Source organism: Amphibalanus amphitrite, unplaced genomic scaffold, assembly GCF_019059575.1.
Source record: "Amphibalanus amphitrite isolate SeventyFive unplaced genomic scaffold, NRLGWU_Aamphi_draft 001723F_arrow, whole genome shotgun sequence".
Classification (NCBI taxonomy): domain Eukaryota; kingdom Metazoa; phylum Arthropoda; class Thecostraca; order Balanomorpha; family Balanidae; genus Amphibalanus; species Amphibalanus amphitrite.
This window is the reverse complement of record NW_024883216.1, coordinates 94,790-115,704: the sequence shown is the minus strand read 5'-3', so window position 1 is coordinate 115,704 and position 20,915 is coordinate 94,790. Positions and strand designations below refer to the sequence as shown.

General features: G+C 51.3%; 2 protein-coding genes across 2 annotated transcripts in view; one reads left to right on the top strand and one right to left on the bottom strand.

Moving 5' to 3' along the window:
* The first annotated feature begins 1,830 nt into the window (after positions 1 to 1,830).
* On the top strand, positions 1,831 to 4,833 carry LOC122374838. Its single transcript, XM_043353845.1, has 3 exons — positions 1,831 to 1,967; positions 2,969 to 3,165; positions 4,166 to 4,833. Exons 1-3 carry the CDS (start codon positions 1,831 to 1,833, stop codon positions 4,831 to 4,833), a joined length of 1,002 nt encoding a protein of 333 aa, XP_043209780.1.
* A 320-nt stretch (positions 4,834 to 5,153) lies between these two features.
* The window catches only part of LOC122374836, a 97,591-nt gene continuing 81,829 nt past the window's right edge, over positions 5,154 to 20,915 (bottom strand). The window contains exons 5-6 of the mRNA XM_043353843.1: positions 8,761 to 8,893; positions 5,154 to 5,254 (exon numbers count right to left, since the gene is read on the bottom strand). Coding sequence (XP_043209778.1) covers positions 5,154 to 5,254; positions 8,761 to 8,893 — 234 coding nt within the window. The remainder of the gene's footprint in view (positions 5,255 to 8,760; positions 8,894 to 20,915) is intronic.

Genomic DNA, 20,915 nt, shown 5'->3' with positions numbered 1-20,915 from the left:
AAACGGTCCATCTGGCGTATATGCAACCTCTGAAGAATCAGTCTTCAGGGAGAAACAAAAAACAGCGAATCAGACACCACCAGGGCCGCCAGTAGCAAAATCCCCGACCTGCCTTTTCTAGACTTCTAGTTTTTGGACCCAGGTATGGCAGATATAACAAGAAAACATTGGAAATATCTGGCAGAGCTGAAAATGGGTGATAGGAGCCTTTTCAGTCCGCCTAATGAGCATGGGAGTCCATGGTACTGTTCAACACGTGCTCAGGCGGGCTGATTCGTGTCGGTGAGAGAGGGGGTAACTTCAAGCACAAGTAAAATACACGATGGACGTTTCTTCACATCGTGTCTGCATGAAATCAAAATGTCCCAGAATGCTCGTCATGCTGGTATATAATTTTACCATATATATTTGCATTTTAACGCCACTAAACCTCATTACTTTTTAACAAGTAAAAAAATCACCCTGTACATATTAATCTCTGTTTCATTGCAAGTTCAATGTTATATAACATTTGGCATTTGAATAATCCGTCTTAGAGTTACAGCCCGCCAAACTTAGCGCTGCAAAGCAAGATCCAAAAAATGCTATACACCATAACTCAAAAAATACTTGTCTGATAAGCCTGAACTTGTTACAGGTGGATTCAGAGCCCCTGATTACCCCTGAGGCCAATTCTCGTCAAATTCCGAGAGATGACGGTGTCAAATTGGAAAAAATTGGTACGATCTATCGTGGAATGCCCCAGAGGCCAAGAAAATCTCCCAGGTAGCGGATGCGTTGAATACGGTCAGAGACGTTGTGGGGATTCTGAAGACAACTAAGAGGAAACATTGGTTTGAAGAGCATCTCCGATAACTAAACGTGAGCGTGGAAAATGACGAAGGTGTAATGCAGCAACCGCCGCGAAAGCTTCTATCACTGTGCCCCACTAGATGGACTGTCAGGTGCCAGGCAGTGTCACGATTCCTGGACGAGTACGACGCGATCATCTTAACACTTGAAGGCGTCGCAGCCGATGCATCTGCATCGCCCGATGTTCGATACCGGGTGAGGGGTCATCATCTCCAACACCTCCACCACTACGAGACGGTGTTCGCCCTTATGCTATGCGAACGCATATTCCGTCCCTGCGAGCTCTTCGCAAAGGCACTGCAGCGCCCAGGGGTGAACTCTGGAGAAGTCCGTCGAGGAGCAGCCATGCTTCTCGAAACGCTCCGCACGCTTCGTGAGGCTGGCTTCGACCAGCTCTGGACAGACTGTGCCCGGAAGAGTAAGTCGCTTGATGCACCGATCGACCCGCCAAAGGAGCCCCGCGCAAGCCGACCACCGAAGCGACTGGAACACTGTACGAACGCAGCTCCCCCTGCAGCTCTCAGCGCCAAGGCCTCGATCAGGAGAGCTTTCATGGAAGCCATGGACCTGATATCGAGCGAGGTAAGACGCCGCTTCGATCAGCCTGGTCTTGAGCGCTTGGAAAAAATGGGGGACCTGCTGCTCGGGAAAGAAAAAGATGTATCATCTGCACGAGTCAAAGAAATAATGGCAGCTGTGGGTGACCGTAACGAGGACGGGTCCGCTGCAGGTGACATCGATCCAGACGCTCTTGCTGCACAGCTGAGTGTGATCCGTCAGTGTAGTGCCATTGATTTTCCAGTCGCATCAATCAGTGAACTTGTCGGCATCATCGTGGAAGAGGGCCTCGTGTGTCGCCAGAGGCTATCTGAAGTGCTCCGTTTGGCGACTCGAATTCTGGTAGTCCCGATGAGCGGAGCGTCATCCGAGCGTTCTTTTAGCGCCCTGAGTCGCATTAAGACGCCACTGCGGTCCACTATGAGTCAGGCCAGGCTGTCCAATCTGGTCGTCCTTGCAACGCACAGTGACCGCGCCAGAAAGCTGGATCCGAAGGCTATCCTTCGTGAGTTCGTATCGAATCATCCGAAGAAGCGCCAAACAGTGTTCGGAAGAGTGTGAGTTGGATTTGGTGCGTGCTCTGTGCAACATTTGCGTGAGGAAAGTATTGTTTCGTCTTTATAGATGGCATTGCCAGGGAGTCGTCGCGTCAACAGACCTCAAGGTAGTGAAGGTTGATCGTATATGAATGGATGTCATGTATGGTATATGGGGCCATTCCGACCCGTTTTAGTGGTAAAAACAGGGAGTTGATTTTTCCCCCATTGACTTATAATGGGGAGGTCGAGAAATTGACCTGACCGTAGGTCACCGATATCAAAATTCCGAGATATACAAATTGTAGCTACTAAAGACTTATAACATCCTGCGACTTTCAAAGGCCTCCGACATCTACTGTAGCTCTGGCACGGTGACAAAGTTGCAAAAAAGTGACTTGAGGTTGGGTCATTCAAAGTGACCTGGTGACCTGACCTTAAAAGTTAGGAGGTTCAAACTTGCACACCATGTGTAAAATTGATGAGATAATTGTCGTACCAAATTTCGCGCCGCGGTTTTTCCGCTATTCGCGAAAAACCTCAGAGGGGCGGATATCCGCCCCCCCCCCCGTCGCGTCGGTGCGCGTGTCACCAGCTTTTTTGCATGTAGCAAAAAAGCTGGACGGGTCATCCAGCTTTTTTTGCGATAACTTAAACATGTTAGAACGATGCAAACACGTAGTTAGATGGATTCAGTTACACGACACAAATAGACAGTTATGACACGTGACCTTTTCCGGTAGGGTCACGACCTCGACCCTAGGTCAGATTTTATAGTCGGCCTTTTGAGGTGAGGTTATACTTCATTCGACGCGTCTCAACGAGCGGAATGCGTCGCTGATAAAATCGACAATACAGCCTTGATGAAAAAGTTTCGCAGAAAAACGTTTCCCGAAAAATGTTAACGCTTTAGTTTTCCCCCTGTGGCTTAGACCCCCACCAGGGCGCCGGCTAAACAGCCATTTCTGAGCATTAGTGGCCGTCTCGGCGCGTTTCTATATGCATATTGTTGTCCGTTTCAGGCACGGTACCCGCGCACAGGTGGTGGACGCCTGTCTGCGGCGGTCAGCGCTGTGGCGCCACTTCATTGTGGCGCCGCTGCTGGAGAACATGCGGGCGCGGCGGGCAGCCGGGCCGGACGGTCCAGAGCTGCGGGCGTTCTGTGACTGGCTGCTCGAGCTGGGAGAGGGGCGCGCAGAGGGCCCCGAGGATGGGTTTGGTCAGCTGCCCCCGCACCTGGTGATGGACGCCGATATTCCGCGAGTTGCTGGGGGGGGGGGCGTTAAACGCCCCCACTTTTTTCGCCGGGCCATAGCATAAAAACGGCGCGCCGCAGGCGCGCCAAATTTTGGGTACCTGTAGGGAATTGATTTAAGTTTATTGTGACAAAGTTTCAAAAAAATCGGTCGGAAAATTTTTGAGATATCGAGGTTTTAGTGACGTCATGATTTTTGAATTTTCGACCAAAAACGGCGTATGTTCAAAAAATCATATAAAATCACAGAATAGACATACAGACATGCTGTAAACGCCATTAGACTGCCAATACCATGAACAATCAAATGGCTATCTTCGATTATTGATTATCGTTCCGCATTTTCCAAAATCTTGAACTGAATCTTGACAATTTCTCGTGACTACTTCACGACTATGATACATGCATTTCTTAAATTAAACTTTTTTAGCCAAACACGTACACATATGATAAAATGAATGTCACCATCGTGTTCTACGCCCCAAATTACCCATAAAACATGTGTCACGGGCTGCGAATATCAGTTTTGATTTTCGGGGATATGTGCCTACCCGGTTGACCTGACCTTGACCCTGACCTATGCTTGACTGACCCCTACATGGAGCTGACACTCTTGTAGGCCTTATACTATGGATTGTGCACCATTTTGACAGAGTTTATGACGAGAGGCGCCCATTGCGAAGTCCTGAAGTCCATGCTACTGAAAGGCCGATTTCAGGTGTTTGACCTGACCTTGACCCGACCTGTGACCTCAAAAATCAACTTTTAAGTACTCATCTGAAGCGTCTCGTCGCGTTCTTTCGTTTGCCGCCTCGTGCGTTTCGCTGCGCCTATTGGTTCTCGAGTTATCGGCTGGGGGCGTTTAACGCCCCCCCCCCCCCCAGCAAACGGTGGGTGGCGAAATACCCCAGCAACTGCCGGGATATCGACGCTGTCATTGACTGGGTGTTTGATGACCTGGCAGGGCGACACGGCGACCGGGAGTGGATGGCGTCGCGGGCTGTGCTCGCGCCGCGAAACACTCGGGTCGACGAGCTGAACGCCACAGTCACCGAGCGCTTCCCCGGAGAGGCCGTCCGCCAGCTGAGCGCCGACAGTCTGGTGGAGGAGGCCGAGCAGCTGGATATCCCACATGAGTATCTTAACACTCTGCGCGCTCCCGGCTTCCCACCTCACTGCTTGATGATAAAGCCAGGCATGCCACTCATGCTACTTCGTAATCTGTCCGCCACTGACGGACTGTGCAATGACACGCGACTTATCGCTGGTCGTATCATCAGCCCGCGACTCATGGAGGCCACCATCGCCTGCGGCAAAAACGCCGGAAGGCAAGTGCTTATTCCACGGCTCCCACTCCAGCCCCCGGATGACGCGTTTCCCTTCCGCTGGGAGCGTCACCAGTTCCCCGTGCGGCCAGGTTTCGCCATGACGGTGAACAAAGCCCAGGGGCAGACGCTCGGTCGGGTCGCGGTCTTTCTGGAGGAGCCAGTGTTCAGCCACGGGCAGCTGTACGTGGCTGCATCGCGGGTCGGCCGGCCGGCGGATCTAAGGATCGCGCTGCCCAGAGGTGGCCAAGGCGCAACACCAAATGTGGTGTACACGGAGGTGATGGGCCGAGGTGATGGCCGGTAGATCCACGAGTCGCAGAGGCGACGGGTAGCCAGAGCGCTACGAGCAACGTGGAGAGTAGAGAGAAAACAGCCGGCCGATCGTGATGCAGGACGGATCAATCCTGGCGAGCCAATGCGCCGTCAAGTGGAAAATTTACACATAATGCCGCAACTGGCTTTGGTGACCTCCAATGCGCGAGCGCAACTTATATTTTGAGGATAAATCAATGTATTGAGTGGCATGTTATAAAACATGTTTAATATGCTCTGATGATATATTTGATATTTGCTGATATATTTTGATATTTGAGAGCACATCTAACAATGGGCGTTTGCCCCCAGCTATACAATCGGCTGCGAGTAGCACACACCGAGTACTTCTCGGGGGGCCTTATTGCCGCTGCCCACGGCCGCCGTGTCTTCCCTCACCAGAGGTGTGCGCTCTGCACCCGGTGAGGGGTCTCGGGCGTTAAATAGAGACGCAATCCGATGTGGCAGCCTCCACGTGGCGGGTTGCGGGGAAAAGCCACACAGAGCGACACGTAAGTATTTCACTGTTGTATTCACTAGATTTGATTGCGTTGCAGAAACATGTCAGGTACTGTCACCTGCGCACTGCAGCTGCTTCCACTTCTTATCACGACATGACGTAGTGTCAGCCCCGAGGAAGACAAGAGGACGCACGAGTGCTGCGCGGGATTCTCCGACAGCATCTTCTTACCCGCGGTGGTGACTGATACAACCAGCGTCTTACGGGTAAGGCAAGAAGTAAAGGATGGTTTGGTATGTGTTGAGTAGAGCTTCTGGGTAGGGTAGGGTTGTGTAGCGTATGGTAGGGTTGAGTGCATAAGGGGCCAGCATGCGAAAGACTCAAACAAAACGTAATCAGCACCAGCATACAGAGGCGGATCCAGCTCAGAGTTTTTTTTTGGGGGGGGGGCAAACCATAACAATTTATCGATTCTTTCCATGCATCGTCCATAGGCGTAATGTTAAAATTAAGCCGTTGGGGGGGGGGGGGGCAAATGCTCATTTTGCCCCCCCCCCCCTGGATCGGCCACTGCCAGCATACCATATATTTTAAAGCATCAAAGTTACTCTTTTGAAGTGGGCAAACGCAAGCTAAGCCCAAGCTACCCGACGTTTGCCGCAGCTCAGCGCAAGCGAATTGCTGGCAGGGGCGTAGCCAGGATTTCCTCCAGGAGGGGGCCAAACTTACAGGGGCCCAAGGTAAACCCCCTCAAAATCCAAAAAGTCATCGAATTTCGTCCACTATTTTTTGAAAGGGGCCCAAATAAATTTTAAAAAAATTAGAAAATGAAAAAAATGTTAGAACTGAGAGAACCGAAGGGCCCCTGCGAACACAATGGAAAGGGGCCCCGAGGGGCCCAGTGGCAAAACTTAAGGCCCGAAGGGCCCTTTTATAACCAATGAAGAGGGCCCAGAGGGGCCCTAGCGGCAAGGTCTCAGGCTTGAAGGGCTCCTGCTCCTCAATGGAGGGCCCCGAGGGGCCCAGTGGCAGGGTCTCAGGCCCAAATGGCCCTTCTACAACCAATGGAAAGGGCCCAGAGGGGCCCCAGTGGCAACTTCTTAACTTCGCTTGACGGGGCCCCTGATAACTTGACGAGGGCACTCTTAGCAACAGAAAAGCCCTCTGAATACACGACAGGGCCCCCTGAGCGCATGGAGGGGCCCCTGATCGCTTCACGGGGCCCTCTAAGCCACAGAAAGGCTCTCTGAGTACACGACAGGGCCCTCTAAGTGCATGAAGAGGCCCCTGAGCGCGCGTGACGAGTCCTCTGATCTACAGGAAAACTCTCTGAGCATATTAAGGACCCCAAGGGGCCCCTGAACGCCTGACAGGGCCAGGCGCGTAGCCAGGATTTTCCTCAGGGGGGCCAATCAGACCGAAAGGGGCCCATGTGAGCGAAGGGGTCCAACGTTTTCTTAATTTCCTGACATAGTTACTAGTTATTTGCTTAACTACCTTAAAGGTAGTGTGCCACCTTCCAATAATTTCCCATTTTATTTTTCCTAGGATAAGAAGCTTCTGTTTTTACCTAATATCGCAAAAAAAAATCAAAAATGGGCCTAAAATAGTGCTTTTTTCGCCTAAAAGTTTATCGGTTTTTCGATATGTATAACAACTGTAGTGGGCTGACCTGCAAACAGGCGTCGGCAACAATCGCGAATGCGGCGCACATGCGACAATAAGCAAAGGTCATTATAGAGTTACGACGTACGGGAATGAGTTATCAGCTGTATAATCGTAGACAACACAATGTCGAATTTAAACTGTAAGCCTGTATTGGTATTGTTTCTTTAATTTGGCTGTCGAACATTAATTTATGGTTTGAAATATTATTTTATGTAAAATAATTGATATGAAACAGCCGTCTCTAAAGTTATGACCCCATCTCACCACATGAAAGTGGCAGAAATGACAAAGATCAGCTGACGCATTTTTCTTGGCCGAAGTCAGAGCGCGCGGCCAAACGCACCACCACCGCACCACAAAGTATGAGCAGAAGCCACCTGCGGTAGACCGCGCCCAAAGCCAGGGCCCCGGTAACGTGAGGTAGCCGTGTCGGGGCAGCGTGCGCTGACCCAAGCCGGGGCCGCAGCTTTGGGCGCGGTCTACCGCATCCCCGCGGGCAGCCCCGGGCTATCACATGACACCGGGAGGACGCGCGGCCCCGGCTTGGGTCAGCGCACGCTGCCCCGACTCGGCTACCTCACGTTACCGGGGCCCTGGCTTTGGGCGCGGTCTACCGCACCACCGAACATGCGTGTTCGAAACCGCAGGAGATGATGATGAACGGGTTTATCGAAACTTGATTGGATGAGCCTATCGGTAAAAGCGATTTCAGTGTGTGCATTTATTGTTCATAGTGGTGTGAAATGTGGTTGGGGTACGACCGACAACCCGTCGGGGCGAATTTCGCACTGGGGTACTCAAAATTTGAAGAATTTAAGACGTTTCCATGAGGCTTGAAGGTATGGATAAGTTCTAAAAATCCGGTTCTCCTTATCTGGGCCATTAACTCCATACGGTCCAGGAAAGCTGGCACACTACCTTTAAAATTACGAAGGGCCCCTGCGAACCCAATGGAGAGGGCTCCGAGGGGCCCAGTGGCAAAGCCTCAGGCCCGAAGGGCCCTTTTATAACCAATGAAGAGAGCCCAGAGGGCCCTAGCGGAAAGGTTTCAGGCCCGAAAGGCCCCCGCGAACCCAGAGGAGTGCCCCGAGGGGCCCTTACGCTACTTTTATTGTGACACTTACCGTACTTATATCACCGCGATGGGGGCCCTTTTGGGCTCCAGGGGGGCCATAGCCCCTATGCCCCCCCTTGGCTACGCCCCTGATTGCTGGCTGGGGTGACCTGGTATGACCTAAGCTGACTTAGCCTGATCCAGCCTGACCGTAGGTTGACCCTTTTGACCCGATCTCACCCCGGGTCACCCGAAGTTGACCCAATAAAGCCCTCGGAATGGCCGTTTCATCTAAACCTCCGCACGTTTCTGTGCACACCTCTGTTTACAACCAACAAATCAGCCTGAATGAAATACCATTCAACAGTAAATTAGCCAGTGCCGCATGAATTCACTGCGACGCGAAACAAGCAGTGCAGGCACATATCTTATTTCCTATAACCTGAAATACACCAGCAGCTGTTGGATGAATTCCGAGTGAAGATTGCCTGAGCAGTGATGAGCGAGAGAGAGGGAGAGAGGGAGAGAGAGAGAGAGAGAGAGGGAGAGAGGGAGAGAGAGAGAGAGAGAGAGAGAGAGAGAGAGAGAGAGAGAGAGAGAGAGAGAGAGAGAGAGAGAGAGAGAGAGAGAGAGAGAGAGAGAGAGAGAGAGAGAGAGAGAGAGAGAGAGAGAGAGAGAGAGAGAGAGAGAGAGAGAGAGAGAGAGAGAGAGAGAGAGAGAGAGAGAGAGTATCTTACCTTCGGCAGTGAGCGCCAGACTGAGGTAGTCCGAGTACTGGTGCACCAGTCGTTTGATGAGGTCCACCTGTTCCAGGGCCATCTGGACGGCGTTCTTGTATTGCGACTCGCACGGCACGTAGGCCGCCCAAAACTGGCGGCACAGCGGGGTGGCCCGGACAGCCGGTCAGCCGGCGCCCTCCCTCCGGCCCACCGGCCGCACCAGTACCACCAGTACCACCAGTACCAGTACCACCAGTACCACCAGTACCACCAGTACCACCAGTACCACCAGTACCAGTACCAGTACCACCAGTACCACCAGTACCACCAGTACCAGTACCACCAGTACCAGTACCAGTACCAGTACCAGTACCACCAGTACCACCAGTACCACCAGTACCACCAGTACCACCAGTACCACCAGTACCACCAGTACCAGTACCAGTACCACCAGTACCAGTACCACCAGTACCACCAGTACCAGTACCACCAGTACCACCAGTACCACCAGTACCACCAGTACCAGTACCACCAGTACCAGTACCACCAGTACCAGTACCACCACCAGTACCAGTACCACCAGTACCAGTACCACCAGTACCACCAGTACCAGTACCACCAGTACCAGTACCACCAGTACCAGTACCACCAGTACCAGTACCACCAGTACCAGTACCACCAGCACCAGTACCAGTACCAGTACCACCAGAACCACCAGTACCACCAGTACCACCAGTACCACCAGTACCAGTACCAGTACCACCAGTACCACCAGTACCACCAGTACCAGTACCAATCGGCAGCACCATACAACTTCTCTCCGGTCCATATGGGTATATCCCGCGCACCGACGGCGGTCCGCGCCAACTTAGAACCGACGGGGACCGCGTCCCCCCCCCCCGCCCCTCTAAGATCTCGAGAACAAAGCAAGATAGCAACAAGAAGAAAACAGCATGGGGTACGCACAGACAAGGTCAACAATTTTTACCCAGGTCATTTTTAGGTCAGGTCACAGATGACGTCACAGGGTTAAAAAAGGCAAAATTGTGATGCTAGGTATGGGGAGAGTTTTTCTCGAATAACTTTCGAAATCGCAAAGCTAGGAACCAACCAATGGCACCATCGTGATCCTCTCGGCAATCCGCATCCGGGGTAATCATAGGCCCCAAAGACGCCTGGCAAAATATCAGACTTCTCAGATCAAAACTTTTTGAGTTATATTGCATTACATTTTTTAACTTCGGTTTGTAACGGTGAGTTTGATGGCCTATAACTCAAGAACGGGTTAAGCTACCAACAAACAGTTAACAACACTAAGCTTGCGATGAATCAAAAATTAGTATTACCATTTAAAAATTCCAAAGAAAAATTTTCATTGTTGAGCAAAAACCTTAATCGTTTTTCGTTTGCCTCTAATGACCTTTGGGACCAAAATTTTTCAAATTTTTATTTTTCCAAAATAAACTTCATGTCATTGCAAATCGACATGCAAAAAATTAGAAAGGTGTTCTTTCTATAAAATCCTCATTTTTCCGCAAACAAAATGGGTTTCGGAGGGGTTGATACGACCCCAGTACGCCGTTTCGCTTCTAATAGAGCTAGAGCCTCGCGGAAAAAACGACCGTGTGTGCCGCAACAAGTCGCAGCGATTGGTACCCGATTTTAAGGTCTCAATTTAACCGGTAGCGTCTGAGGTCAGGTCAAGTGACTGAAGTTACGGGTTCGGTTTTTAGTAAATAACTTCGCAAAAAATGGCCGCAGGGCCCCGATTTTGGCATCATTGTGTTCGCCTAGCTCAGGTGCATCGAATGGTATACTTTTTGCTAGGATGAGGTCAACTTAAGCAGTTGACCTCGGATCAAGGTCAGGTCAGAACCCCTCAGGTCACGAAGCTGGGCAACCCTTATCATATGGCATATCATTCGATTCGGAAGGTCTTCCCGAGTCCATTGGTGGCTTTCCCAACTCTAGCTCCATTTGATCGGGAGTTATTGACGAAAAACAGTACCATCAGTACCATCAGTACCACCAGTACCACCAGTACCAGTACCACCAGTACCAGTACCACCAGTACCAGTACCACCAGTACCAGTACCACCAGTACCAGCACCACCAGTACCACCAGTACCAGTACCACCAGTACCAGTACCACCAGTACCAGTACCACCAGTACCAGTACCACCAGTACCAGTACCACCAGTACCAGTACCACCAGTACCAGTACCACCAGTACCAGTACCACCAGTACCAGTACCACCAGTACCAGTACCACCAGTACCACAAGTACCACCAGTACCAGTACCAGTACCACCAGTACCAGTACCACCAGTACCAGTACCACCAGTACCAGTACCACCAGTACCAGTACCAGTACCACAAGTACCACCAGTACCAGTACCAGTACCACCAGTACCAGTACCACCAGTACCAGTACCACCAGTACCAGTACCACCAGTACCAGTACCACCAGTACCACCAGTACCAGTACCACCAGTACCAGTACCACCAGTACCAGTACCACCAGTACCAGTACCACCAGTACCAGTACCACCAGTACCAGTACCACCAGTACCACCAGTACCACCAGAACCACCAGAACCACCAGTACCAGTACCACCAGTACCACCAGTACCACCAGTACCAGTACCAACCGGCAGCACCATACAACTTCTCTCCGGTCCATATGGGTATATCCCGCGCACCGACGGCGGTCCGCGCCAACTTAGAACCGACGGGGACCGCGCCCCCCCCCCCCGCCCCTCTAAGATCTCGAGAACAAAGCAAGATAGCAACAAGAAGAAAACAGCATGGGGTACGCACAGACAAGGTCAACAATTTTTACCCAGGTCATTTTTAGGTCAGGTCACAGATGACGTCACAGGGTTAAAAAAGGCAAAATTGTGATGCTAGGTATGGGGAGAGTTTTTCTCGAATAACTTTCGAAATCGCAAAGCTAGGAACCAACCAATGGCACCATCGTGATCCTCTCGGCAATCCGCATCGAAACATACATGCCTGTTGTGTTAACCTCGAAAGGTCAAGGTCAAAGGTTGACCTCAGGTCACGTGATCTCAAGGTCATTATGTTTGTTGTTTTAAAGTCATTTTTCCCAGGAAATTAGCTATGTATAGTTACTTTTCGGATTATTCTCTGGGATAATAATATCTAACTCACAAGTCCATATATTTCGGATGATGTTGCTCACCCTTGGTCACTGGACAACATAAAAACAATTACTGGGTAATTACCCTCGACTTACTGGGTATAATTATTATAATTACTGGGTAACTCGTAATTACCCAGTAATTACTGGGTAATTACGGTCAATATGTTTATCATTCGATGCGACTTGACGAGCTGAACACAATGAGACAATCCGCGTGGCTTTATCTCGTTCCTGTAAGGAGTTATTAGCAAAAAACCTTTGGTGACCTTTGATGACGTCACATGACCTTGCAATCGTTTAATAGCAAAAAAAGCCTCAAGGTAGTCAGTATCTGAAGTCATTTAGGGTATATTAACCCAGGTGGGTGACGGCACATGATCGCCTGAGGCGGTGGGGGTAAAAATATTTTCGTCATTTAACCCGAGCCCTGCTGGGTGTGGGGTGTTTGAACACCCCCCCTTGTGGTTTTTCGCGAATATCTCAAAAACGGCGGCGCTCCGCTCCGCCGTTCTTGGTACACCTTATCATACATCAATTCTACACATGCTGTTCAAATTTCAGATCAAGGTCATTCAAGGTCAGGTCACCAGGTCACTTGAAGTGGCCTCGCCTCATAAAAAGTTTCAATGTCTGCCATAGCTACACCGAGTGACCGATCGCTTTGAAACTTTTAGCGATTGCTAAGAGCAATAGCATGTACAAAATGTATATCTCAGAATTTTGATATCGATGACCTAAGGTCAGGTCAATTTTGCGACCTCCCCATTATAAGTCAATGGGAGAACATTGAAATGCGCCTCTTTTGGACAAATGACATTATAAACACTCCCAAACACTGAACTACAAGTGGTTTAGACACACTGAACATGAAAATGGTGTCTGTGACCCCTGTTTATGCCCCTGAGGTCATCTTAGGTCACGAATGGTATCTAACAGTTTTTCGCAAATAACTTTTGATAGAGGCATGCTAGAGCGATGAAAACGCCTCAGATGTGTTCAGCTCGACGATACGGATCGACTGATATGCAACATGACCCTTTCCGGTCAGGTCATGACCTTGACCTGAGGTCAAATTTTCAAGTTGACCTTTCAAGGTCAAGTTATAGTTCATCCGATGCGTCTTGACGAGAGGAACACGATGCCGGTAAAAGTATGCTCGTACAAGGCTTGGGTCAAAAGTTATTGCAGAAAAATGTTTCCGAAAAAATCGTCTATTTTTGCAGTTTTTGCCCCCTGCAGGCAAAACCGTTGACGTTAGGTCAAATCTGAGTGAATTACTCAGAAAGGGCGTTAATAGGGCTATCGAATGCGCTTTCCCGCAGCGCTGTAGCTCTATTGGTTCCCGAGTTATGCGTTGGCTTTTTGGAAATTGTCGACATTCGACCTGGAAATCGGCAAAATTTTGCCTTCAATGACCTATGGTGACCTGACCTTTGACCTGACCAAAAATTTGACCGATGTGACTTCGGCATTATTTTTGGCGCTCTTTCGAACGCCGCCTTCCGCGTATCGCTACGTGGCCCAGGAGCCGAGTTAGCAGGGGGGGGGGGTGTTCAGACACCCCCTCCCCCAGCAGGGCGTGGAAATCCAGGACCCCCAGCCGGGCGCGGGTTAATGCTCAATGCAATCGCTGCGACTTTTTACAAGACCTTCTCCTCGTCGCTGTTTCTTGCTTTCAACGACTGGTCCCCGAGTGATGACTATCCTCACGCAAGATAGGATGAATGGAGCTAGCAATTAAGCCCAAAAACACATCGAAAATGTTACATAAAACTTCTTTTGAAGGAGATGAATTGAATGGTTTTGGAGCCTCACGAAATATGTTTCAGATATGACGCGTCACACAAACTGACGCATAAAGATTGTGTTCAAAAGTGTAAGCGGCAGCTCCGGAAGCACTTGTTGACGAATGAATAGCGTAGGTGCTGCCCGGTCGCCATAGCAACAAGTACGCGTCACAAATTTCGAACACTATCCGAGTGCGCCAAGTTCGACTACATCGAAGACGATGGGTGATGGTTACCACTGATTAACGGGAGCTTGACATCCACCCTAAGCATGGGACCAACATTAAATCACATGTTTTAAAGCTTGAAACCACAAAATGACTCTAAGAGTGTAAACGAGCGGCTAATGCGAGCCGACATACGCCGAATCGCAATTTCGGCCAAACTTTGTCTCGAGAAATAGCTCAAAGGACATTTGGGTCAGGTTCATGTAATTTTCAGAGTAGGTGTAAAATTAAATAACTCGAGGGTAAGTTTCGTCGCGATCGGCCACTTTCTACACGAGTTATTTGCGAAAAAACCGATGGAGGGTCCGTTCGACCCCCCCCCCCCCCACCCCCTCCTATAGGGCAAGGGTTAGGATTGAGCTAGAAATATCACAACTGTGGCCACATCATACCGTGCTTTTGGACATTTTGGCATTTGCTCCGCCCCATAGCCGTAGAGATATAGCTAGCCGTAGTCGCAGCCGGCCTATCTAGTGTCGGTATACTGAAACGCTGTAATGCGATTGACGTCACTAGTGAGGTGGTTGGCTGAGCCAGGGTATATTGAGTGAGGGGTAGGACGAACTTTGGTAGGAATTTCTAGTATAACTACTAGAAAACCTACTATATGTGGTCGGGACTAGCAAAAAGTTAGTTCAATCTAGAATATGGTAGCGCTTATGGTTGGCAGTCGTGACGCGCACGTGACAATCATTTCTTAAATTTCTTAAATAAGAGGTTTTAAGGGCCGATTAGTGGGCAGATACATTCAATTAGCTATTAATAATTGATCATGCAAACATTCAAGAATCTACATCATTTAAAGGAAACAGTCCACTTTCCTGAAATCAGTATTTTGCTATTGATTTATGATTTTTTTATGCTCAAAATAATCATGAAATAAAATAAAACCTTTTTGTAAAAACAATTATTTTCTATATTTTAATATAGGACGAACTATATTCTATGTAAAATAATGATTGACGCGGAAGCTTATTACGCATTGACCAATCATATTGCGTAGCTCAAACCTACGCATACTGCATTGGCTGTAAGCAGCACGCTGATTGGCTGACGATGACGTGGCTGCATTCCTGTGCAAGGCACGCATTCCTCTACAAGGCACTCTTTTCGGAACGAGAAATGGAATATCTTCGTCTAGGGCAGGGGTCGGCAAATGGTGGGGCATGCCCCCTTTGGGGGTAATGGCGCCCTTCGGCGGGGGGTAATGAGGGCCTCTGAGAAAGCCTCATCTTTTTTAGATTTAATGGCTCCCTTGATGGGACAAACATCGCAACTGTTGTGCCCCAGGATTCAAAGATTAGTCGAGGTCAAACGCACAAAGCATGAACTGATGAGCTGGCGCATGTCAATTTTCATGTAGCTGCTCACCATTCCGTACAGTCGTTGAAAGTAACTGTCATGTACCAACCGGCGCTCGTCTATTGGCGTTTTCACAGTCACTAACGCAAGGGAGAGGAGTCGTCCATGGCACCCTGACCTGGGCACCTCGGTCTCTGAGCTGGAGCTTTGCAGAAAAATTGAGCGTGTTGCCCGTGAAGATAAGCAGCCGCTGCTACCCAATTTAAAGGTCGTTGGTGTGAGCCTCCCCCGTTTGCTCCCCTCGAGGTGCCTATGCGGCTGTGGCTGGGGGCGCCACTGCTCCGCCGCAGGCGGGTCAGGTCAGACGGAAAATACAGTCGGTAACTGGCTACGGTCGTGTTCGGACGGGGCGCGTGTCCCGTATCGCCGGTGCGCGCATGGAGTGCACGGCGCGTTCCAGCGTTACATGGTGGCAGCGGTGGGATTGTGGCGATGGAGCCTGTGGTGTCCGTCTCCGTCAGTGATTTCCCGACTTACGACGGATCGGGCCGGCCGGAGGACTTTCTCCAACAGTGCTCTAGACTGGCAGAGTTGGGGGGCCTGCCGGACTCCAAGCTCGGCACTATCATCGCGGCCAGGTGTCATGGACGGGCCCTGTCAGTCGTCAACAGCATTGAAGACACTGGAGGTCAGCTGTCGCTAGCAACAGTGACGGAGCAGCTCAAGGCACACTTCGGTGGTGCGAGCGGCTCTGTAGAGCATGCGTCACAGGGCCTGGCGACACTGACTAAAGGAAGCCTTTCAGCCCAAAGCTACGGTCTTCAGGTTCGTCAGCTGGTCCGTCAGGCGTGTCCCGAGATGTTCGGAGAGGACGGCCAAGTGAAGAAAATATGTGTGCCGTCTTATAACGCGGCCCTATATCGACACTTTCTGGTCGGGCTGTCACATGAAGAGAGATGTCTGTTGTCTCGCCAGAAAGCGTCTACATTCGAGCAGTGTCTCTCAGAGCTAACACGAGAGGAGGGCCTGGAAGCGGCAGAGGTGGCCAGCGCGGTGTCCGGCCGCCGCGTCCGCTGGGATGACCTTGACCGGGACGGCCGCTACTCCGCACCCCGCCGCCAATCCCCGGCCGCGGCCGGCCGCGGTGGCTGGTCGGGTTCGGCATCGCCGGGTTCACCCGTGCGAGATCGGCACGGGTGGGAGGAGCCGGAAGACGAGGACGGCAGAGGACGGCACGGGTGGGAGGAGCCGGAAGACGAGAACGACAGAGGACGACGATCTGGAGCCCCTGAGCGGAGGAGCCGGTGGAACTCCCCGGTGGCCAGCAGATCACCCAGCGATGCCCGGGCCTGTCAGAGCCGGTCCGCCGGGCCAGTGGGCGCGAGACGCCGTTCCCCTTCACCGCGTGGCGGCCGGGGCTGGACCGACACTGGACGCGTCTGGACCCGGTCATCAGGGGAGGAACGCGGCAGCTCTCCGCGCCGCGGACGGGGCGGAACCCAGCGGCCGCGCGCCGGCCGCCGCGCGTCGCCCGAGTCGGCGGCCGGAGGAGGGGCGGCGCGTGATCCGTCGCCGGACTGGGGTGACGGTGTCGAGGGACGACGGTCAGGTATTGTCCGCTGCTGGTCGTGTGGGGGAGTGGGTTATTTCAAGCGTCAGTGCCCAAACGAGTTCGCGGGCAGGCGCAACCGGTTCTAGGATTGGTCTCTTTACCAGTAACCAGGGCTTCGATCAACGGCTTCATTGTCAGTGATTGTTTGCTAGATTCCGGCAGTCAAAAAAACTCTTTTGGATAATCGAGTTTTGCAAGTGATTGCTCCTCAAGCACAACTGAAGCCAGCCGCGGCTCTGATTTCAGCGTCAGGCCATCAGATGCGAGCCCTTGGTTCATGCAGCCTGCCCGTAAAGATAGCCGCTGCCGAGGGCAGCGATGAAGTGCATTTTGATTTCACTGTTGTTGAGGGCCTCTCACATGACTGTATATTTGGTTTTGATTTTCTGAAGGCCCATCGTGTTGTGTTAGATTGCTCAGATGTGTCTGGTCAGGTGAAGCTGCGCTTGAAGAAGCCAGTGCGCATACCACCGAGGTCAATATCATGTCTTTGTGTTAGAATAAGTACAGATTTATCGACAGACTCAGAATACGTGCTGACAGGTCAGAAAACGGGTCAAATTGAGGTCACTGATGCCCTGCTTAGGCCATACTCAGCCCGTGAGATACCACTTCGTGTGAGAAATCGTTCAGACCGATTTGTGACACTTCGCCGGCGTGATGTTATCGGGTATTTGCAGCCTACCGACGGCGCAGATATCACACCGCCGCGCGACACAGACACGTTCGACACCGCGGAGACCAATGCCGTGTCCGCCAGCGATAGTCAGTTCTTGGGTCTCGAGCCGGAGGAGGTACTGACCCGGTTCCAAGTTGGTGACGGGGTTAGAGGGGCAGATCGCGAGAAGGTAGCCTCTTTGTTACAGTCATTTCCCGGCGTTTTCTCCCAGAGTTACACAGACATCGGCTGTTACGGTGGGGGTGACGTTGATTTGGAGTTTGAGCCGGGTACAAAGCCTAGGTTTTCAAAGCCTTATCCAGTACCGTGGGCCAAAGAAAAAAATCTTGGAAGAACAGTTGGATGCATTACAGGCCAGTGGCGTGATTGCCGTCGGAGAGCCCTGTGACTGGAATTCACCAGTGATTCTCGTTCCCAAAGGGAAATCTTCCGAGTTCCGCATTGTCCAGGATATGCGCGAAATTAACAAAAGTCTTTTGCCTAAGAAATTCGTGCTTCCAAGCATTGACGATTTTCTGCAGTCCCTTCATGGATGGCAAGTTGCCAGCTCGCTGGATGTAAAACATGCATTTTGGAATTTAAAGTTGTCGAAAGAGTCTCAAAAAGTCTGCGCTTTTTACGCCCTAGGAAAGACCTACTATCCGCAGAGAATGCCCATGGGCTGTGCCCAGTCCTCATACTTCTTGCATGTTGCAATGCATCGTGTTCTCGGGGACATCCCCGGTGTATCTATTTACGCCGACGATGTGTTGCTGACGAGTGCAGATGTCGATAGCCACCTGAAGCTTCTCCATACAGTACTAGATAGGTTGAGCCAGGCGGGCCTGAAATTAGCGCCCAGCAAATGTCGCATAGGCATGCAAAAGCTTTCTTACTTGGGACATTTGATTACACCCGAAGGCGTGTCAATTGACCCAGACAGAGTGAAATGCATTCAGGAGCTCAAGCCTCCCACCACTGTGAAGGAGGCGAAACGTATATACGGCTTTTTTGCATGGTTCAGGAAATTCATCCCATCTTTTTCGGACACTTCGGCGCCTCTGATTCGTCTAGCGAACTCATCATCGTTTTACTGGGATCGCGAACTAGAGGCGGCATTTGATTCATTGCGTACATGTTTGTTATCGGGCCGAGTACTGGCCTACCCAACGCGTGACGATCCGTTTGTCCTCTATACAGACAGTAGCACGGTCGGGTCGGGTCAAGTCTTGTGTCAAGTCCAAGGTGGAGTGGAAAGAGTTATCGCATTCAACGGCAGTAAATATAACAAAATGCAGTCAAAGTGGACGATTTACGAACTTGAACTTTTCAGCTTTATCACAGGCCTAAAGAAATTTTATAAATACCTTGCGGGCGCCGATTTTACATGGGTCTGTGATTGCAAGAGTGCGCTTAAAATACTACAAAACAAAGATGATGTGAACCCGCGTATAGTCAGGTGGAGAGCTTATGTCAGCCAATTCCATTTTCGGGCCGAACATCGACCAGCAGCGTGCATGCAGCACGTGGACATGCTGTCGAGGATTCCTGAGAGCCAGCCTGGGTCTGGTTCGGGCTCCGGCGGGGGTGGCGACAGTTCGCTTGATGGTACCACAGTCGTGGCGGCTCCGGTCGGTGGCGCTGGCTCAGTTGCCGGGACCGTGCTCGGGTGTGACGGCGCTCGGCGCCCGCCGCCACCGGCGCGCGGAGGTGGCGGCGATCGCGCCGGACTGACGGGGCGCCGGATCCCGTCCGGGCCGCGGCCGCCGGATTCGAGCGGCTCGCACGATGGGCTGGGGTCGCACGGGTTCCGGCCCGTACCGCCGGCGTCGGGTCTGCCATCGGGGCAGTGCGGCCCGTCTTCGGAGCGGGTGACGGGAGGATGTCAGCAGGGTGTCGCTTCCGGTAAGACGGGTGAACGAGTGAATGCGGTTAGCATAGACGGGACACGGTTATCACTGGATCCAGACTCAATCCGGTGGTACCAGAAACATGACAGGGATTGTCGTGCTCTGGTGCATCGTCTGAAGCACCAGAAATGGCCGAAATTCTGTTCACCTACTCTAAAAAAACAGGATGTTACAAATTTTATGTTCCGTGATGGCATTCTTTTTTATAAAGACATTACGCGCGCAACGCTCAAGGTCGTGTGGCCCAGAGCAAAAAGGTATGAAATTCTCCGCCATAATCACGACTCGTCGCACCACGGACACTGTGGTGACCAGAAACTCTTTGAGAAAGTGTCCAGGGACGTGTGGTACCTTGGTCTGAGACGTGATTGCGAGAATTACGTCGCCAGCTGCGAGCGGTGCAGTCAGCGGAAAGACGACCGGGGACCGCCCGCGCCACCACTTCTGCCTCAGGATCCGTGCGGCCCGGGGGAGGTGTTAGTGGTGGACGTGATGCATATGCCGAACAGCCGGTTGACTGGCAGAACATTGGTGCTAACATGTGTTGATAAATTTACTGGTTTTCTCTCTCACTATCCGTTAGAGTCTGGATCCGCAGAGCACATCGTAGATGCTCTGAATAAGCACTTTTTGACTTTTGGACCGCCCCAACGTATCGAAACGGACGCAGGGACAAACTTCACAGGTCACAAAATGGCAGAATTTTGTAGCTTCTGGGGAGTACATGTCAGAAGTGGCGTAGGTTTTCACCACGAAGCAATAGGTAAGATCGAGAGACGGCACCGGGATATCAAGCGTCGCCTGCGCGCCCTCACCGACAGCCATGGTGCAGACTGGGAAAATCACTTACACGCTATTGTTTTTTTCTTTGAATAACGAAGTCTGTGCATCCCATGGATTTTCCCCTTATTTTCTCTATTTCATGCGGCATACAAACACACCCATATCTCATCTCACCGCGCAAGCAGTGCCGAAATATACCGATGATTTTGTCCATGAAACGCTGCGTCTACTGTCGGACACGTTACGCACCGCACACAATAGGCTGCGTGAGACACAAACAAGCATGAAACGTGCGTACGACTTACGTCATCGCGCACGTGAGCCGGCTGTCAAACCGGGCGATCAGGTTTTGTTGCGACGTTTTGATAGCCCTTCGGGTGTGTCGCGAAAGATGGTGGCTCCCTGGTCACCAATCTACATAATGACGAAACGCCTTAGCAGGCGTCATGTAGAATGTCTCGACCCACGAACAGGCAAAACACGGCGGACACATATCAGGTATGTTAAGCCGGTGGTGGGGCGAGACGTGTAGGCACCTGAATGTACATAGGCATTGCGTCGTGAGGCGGGATGTGCGAATTAGCACGTGCGTGTGTGTGTTTGGGAATATTGAAGTGACGTGACGGGTTACGGACATGTTGTTTCGTTTCATGTATGTTTTTTTTGCGCGGAGGGAGGAAATGTGAGGGGAGGAAATGTGAGCCTCCCCCGTTTGCTCCCCTCGAGGT

Excerpts from the sequence above, each read along its gene's own strand:
- LOC122374838 (XM_043353845.1), top strand. The coding sequence starts at position 1,831 with ATGAGTCAGGCCAGGCTGTCCAATCTGGTCGTCCTTGCAACGCACAGT. Across the intron at positions 1,968-2,968 it reads CAAACAGTGTTCGGAAGAGT|GCACGGTACCCGCGCACAGG; the intron begins GTGAGTTGGATT and ends TGTCCGTTTCAG. Across the intron at positions 3,166-4,165 it reads GGGCCCCGAGGATGGGTTTG|GGCGACACGGCGACCGGGAG; the intron begins GTCAGCTGCCCC and ends ATGACCTGGCAG.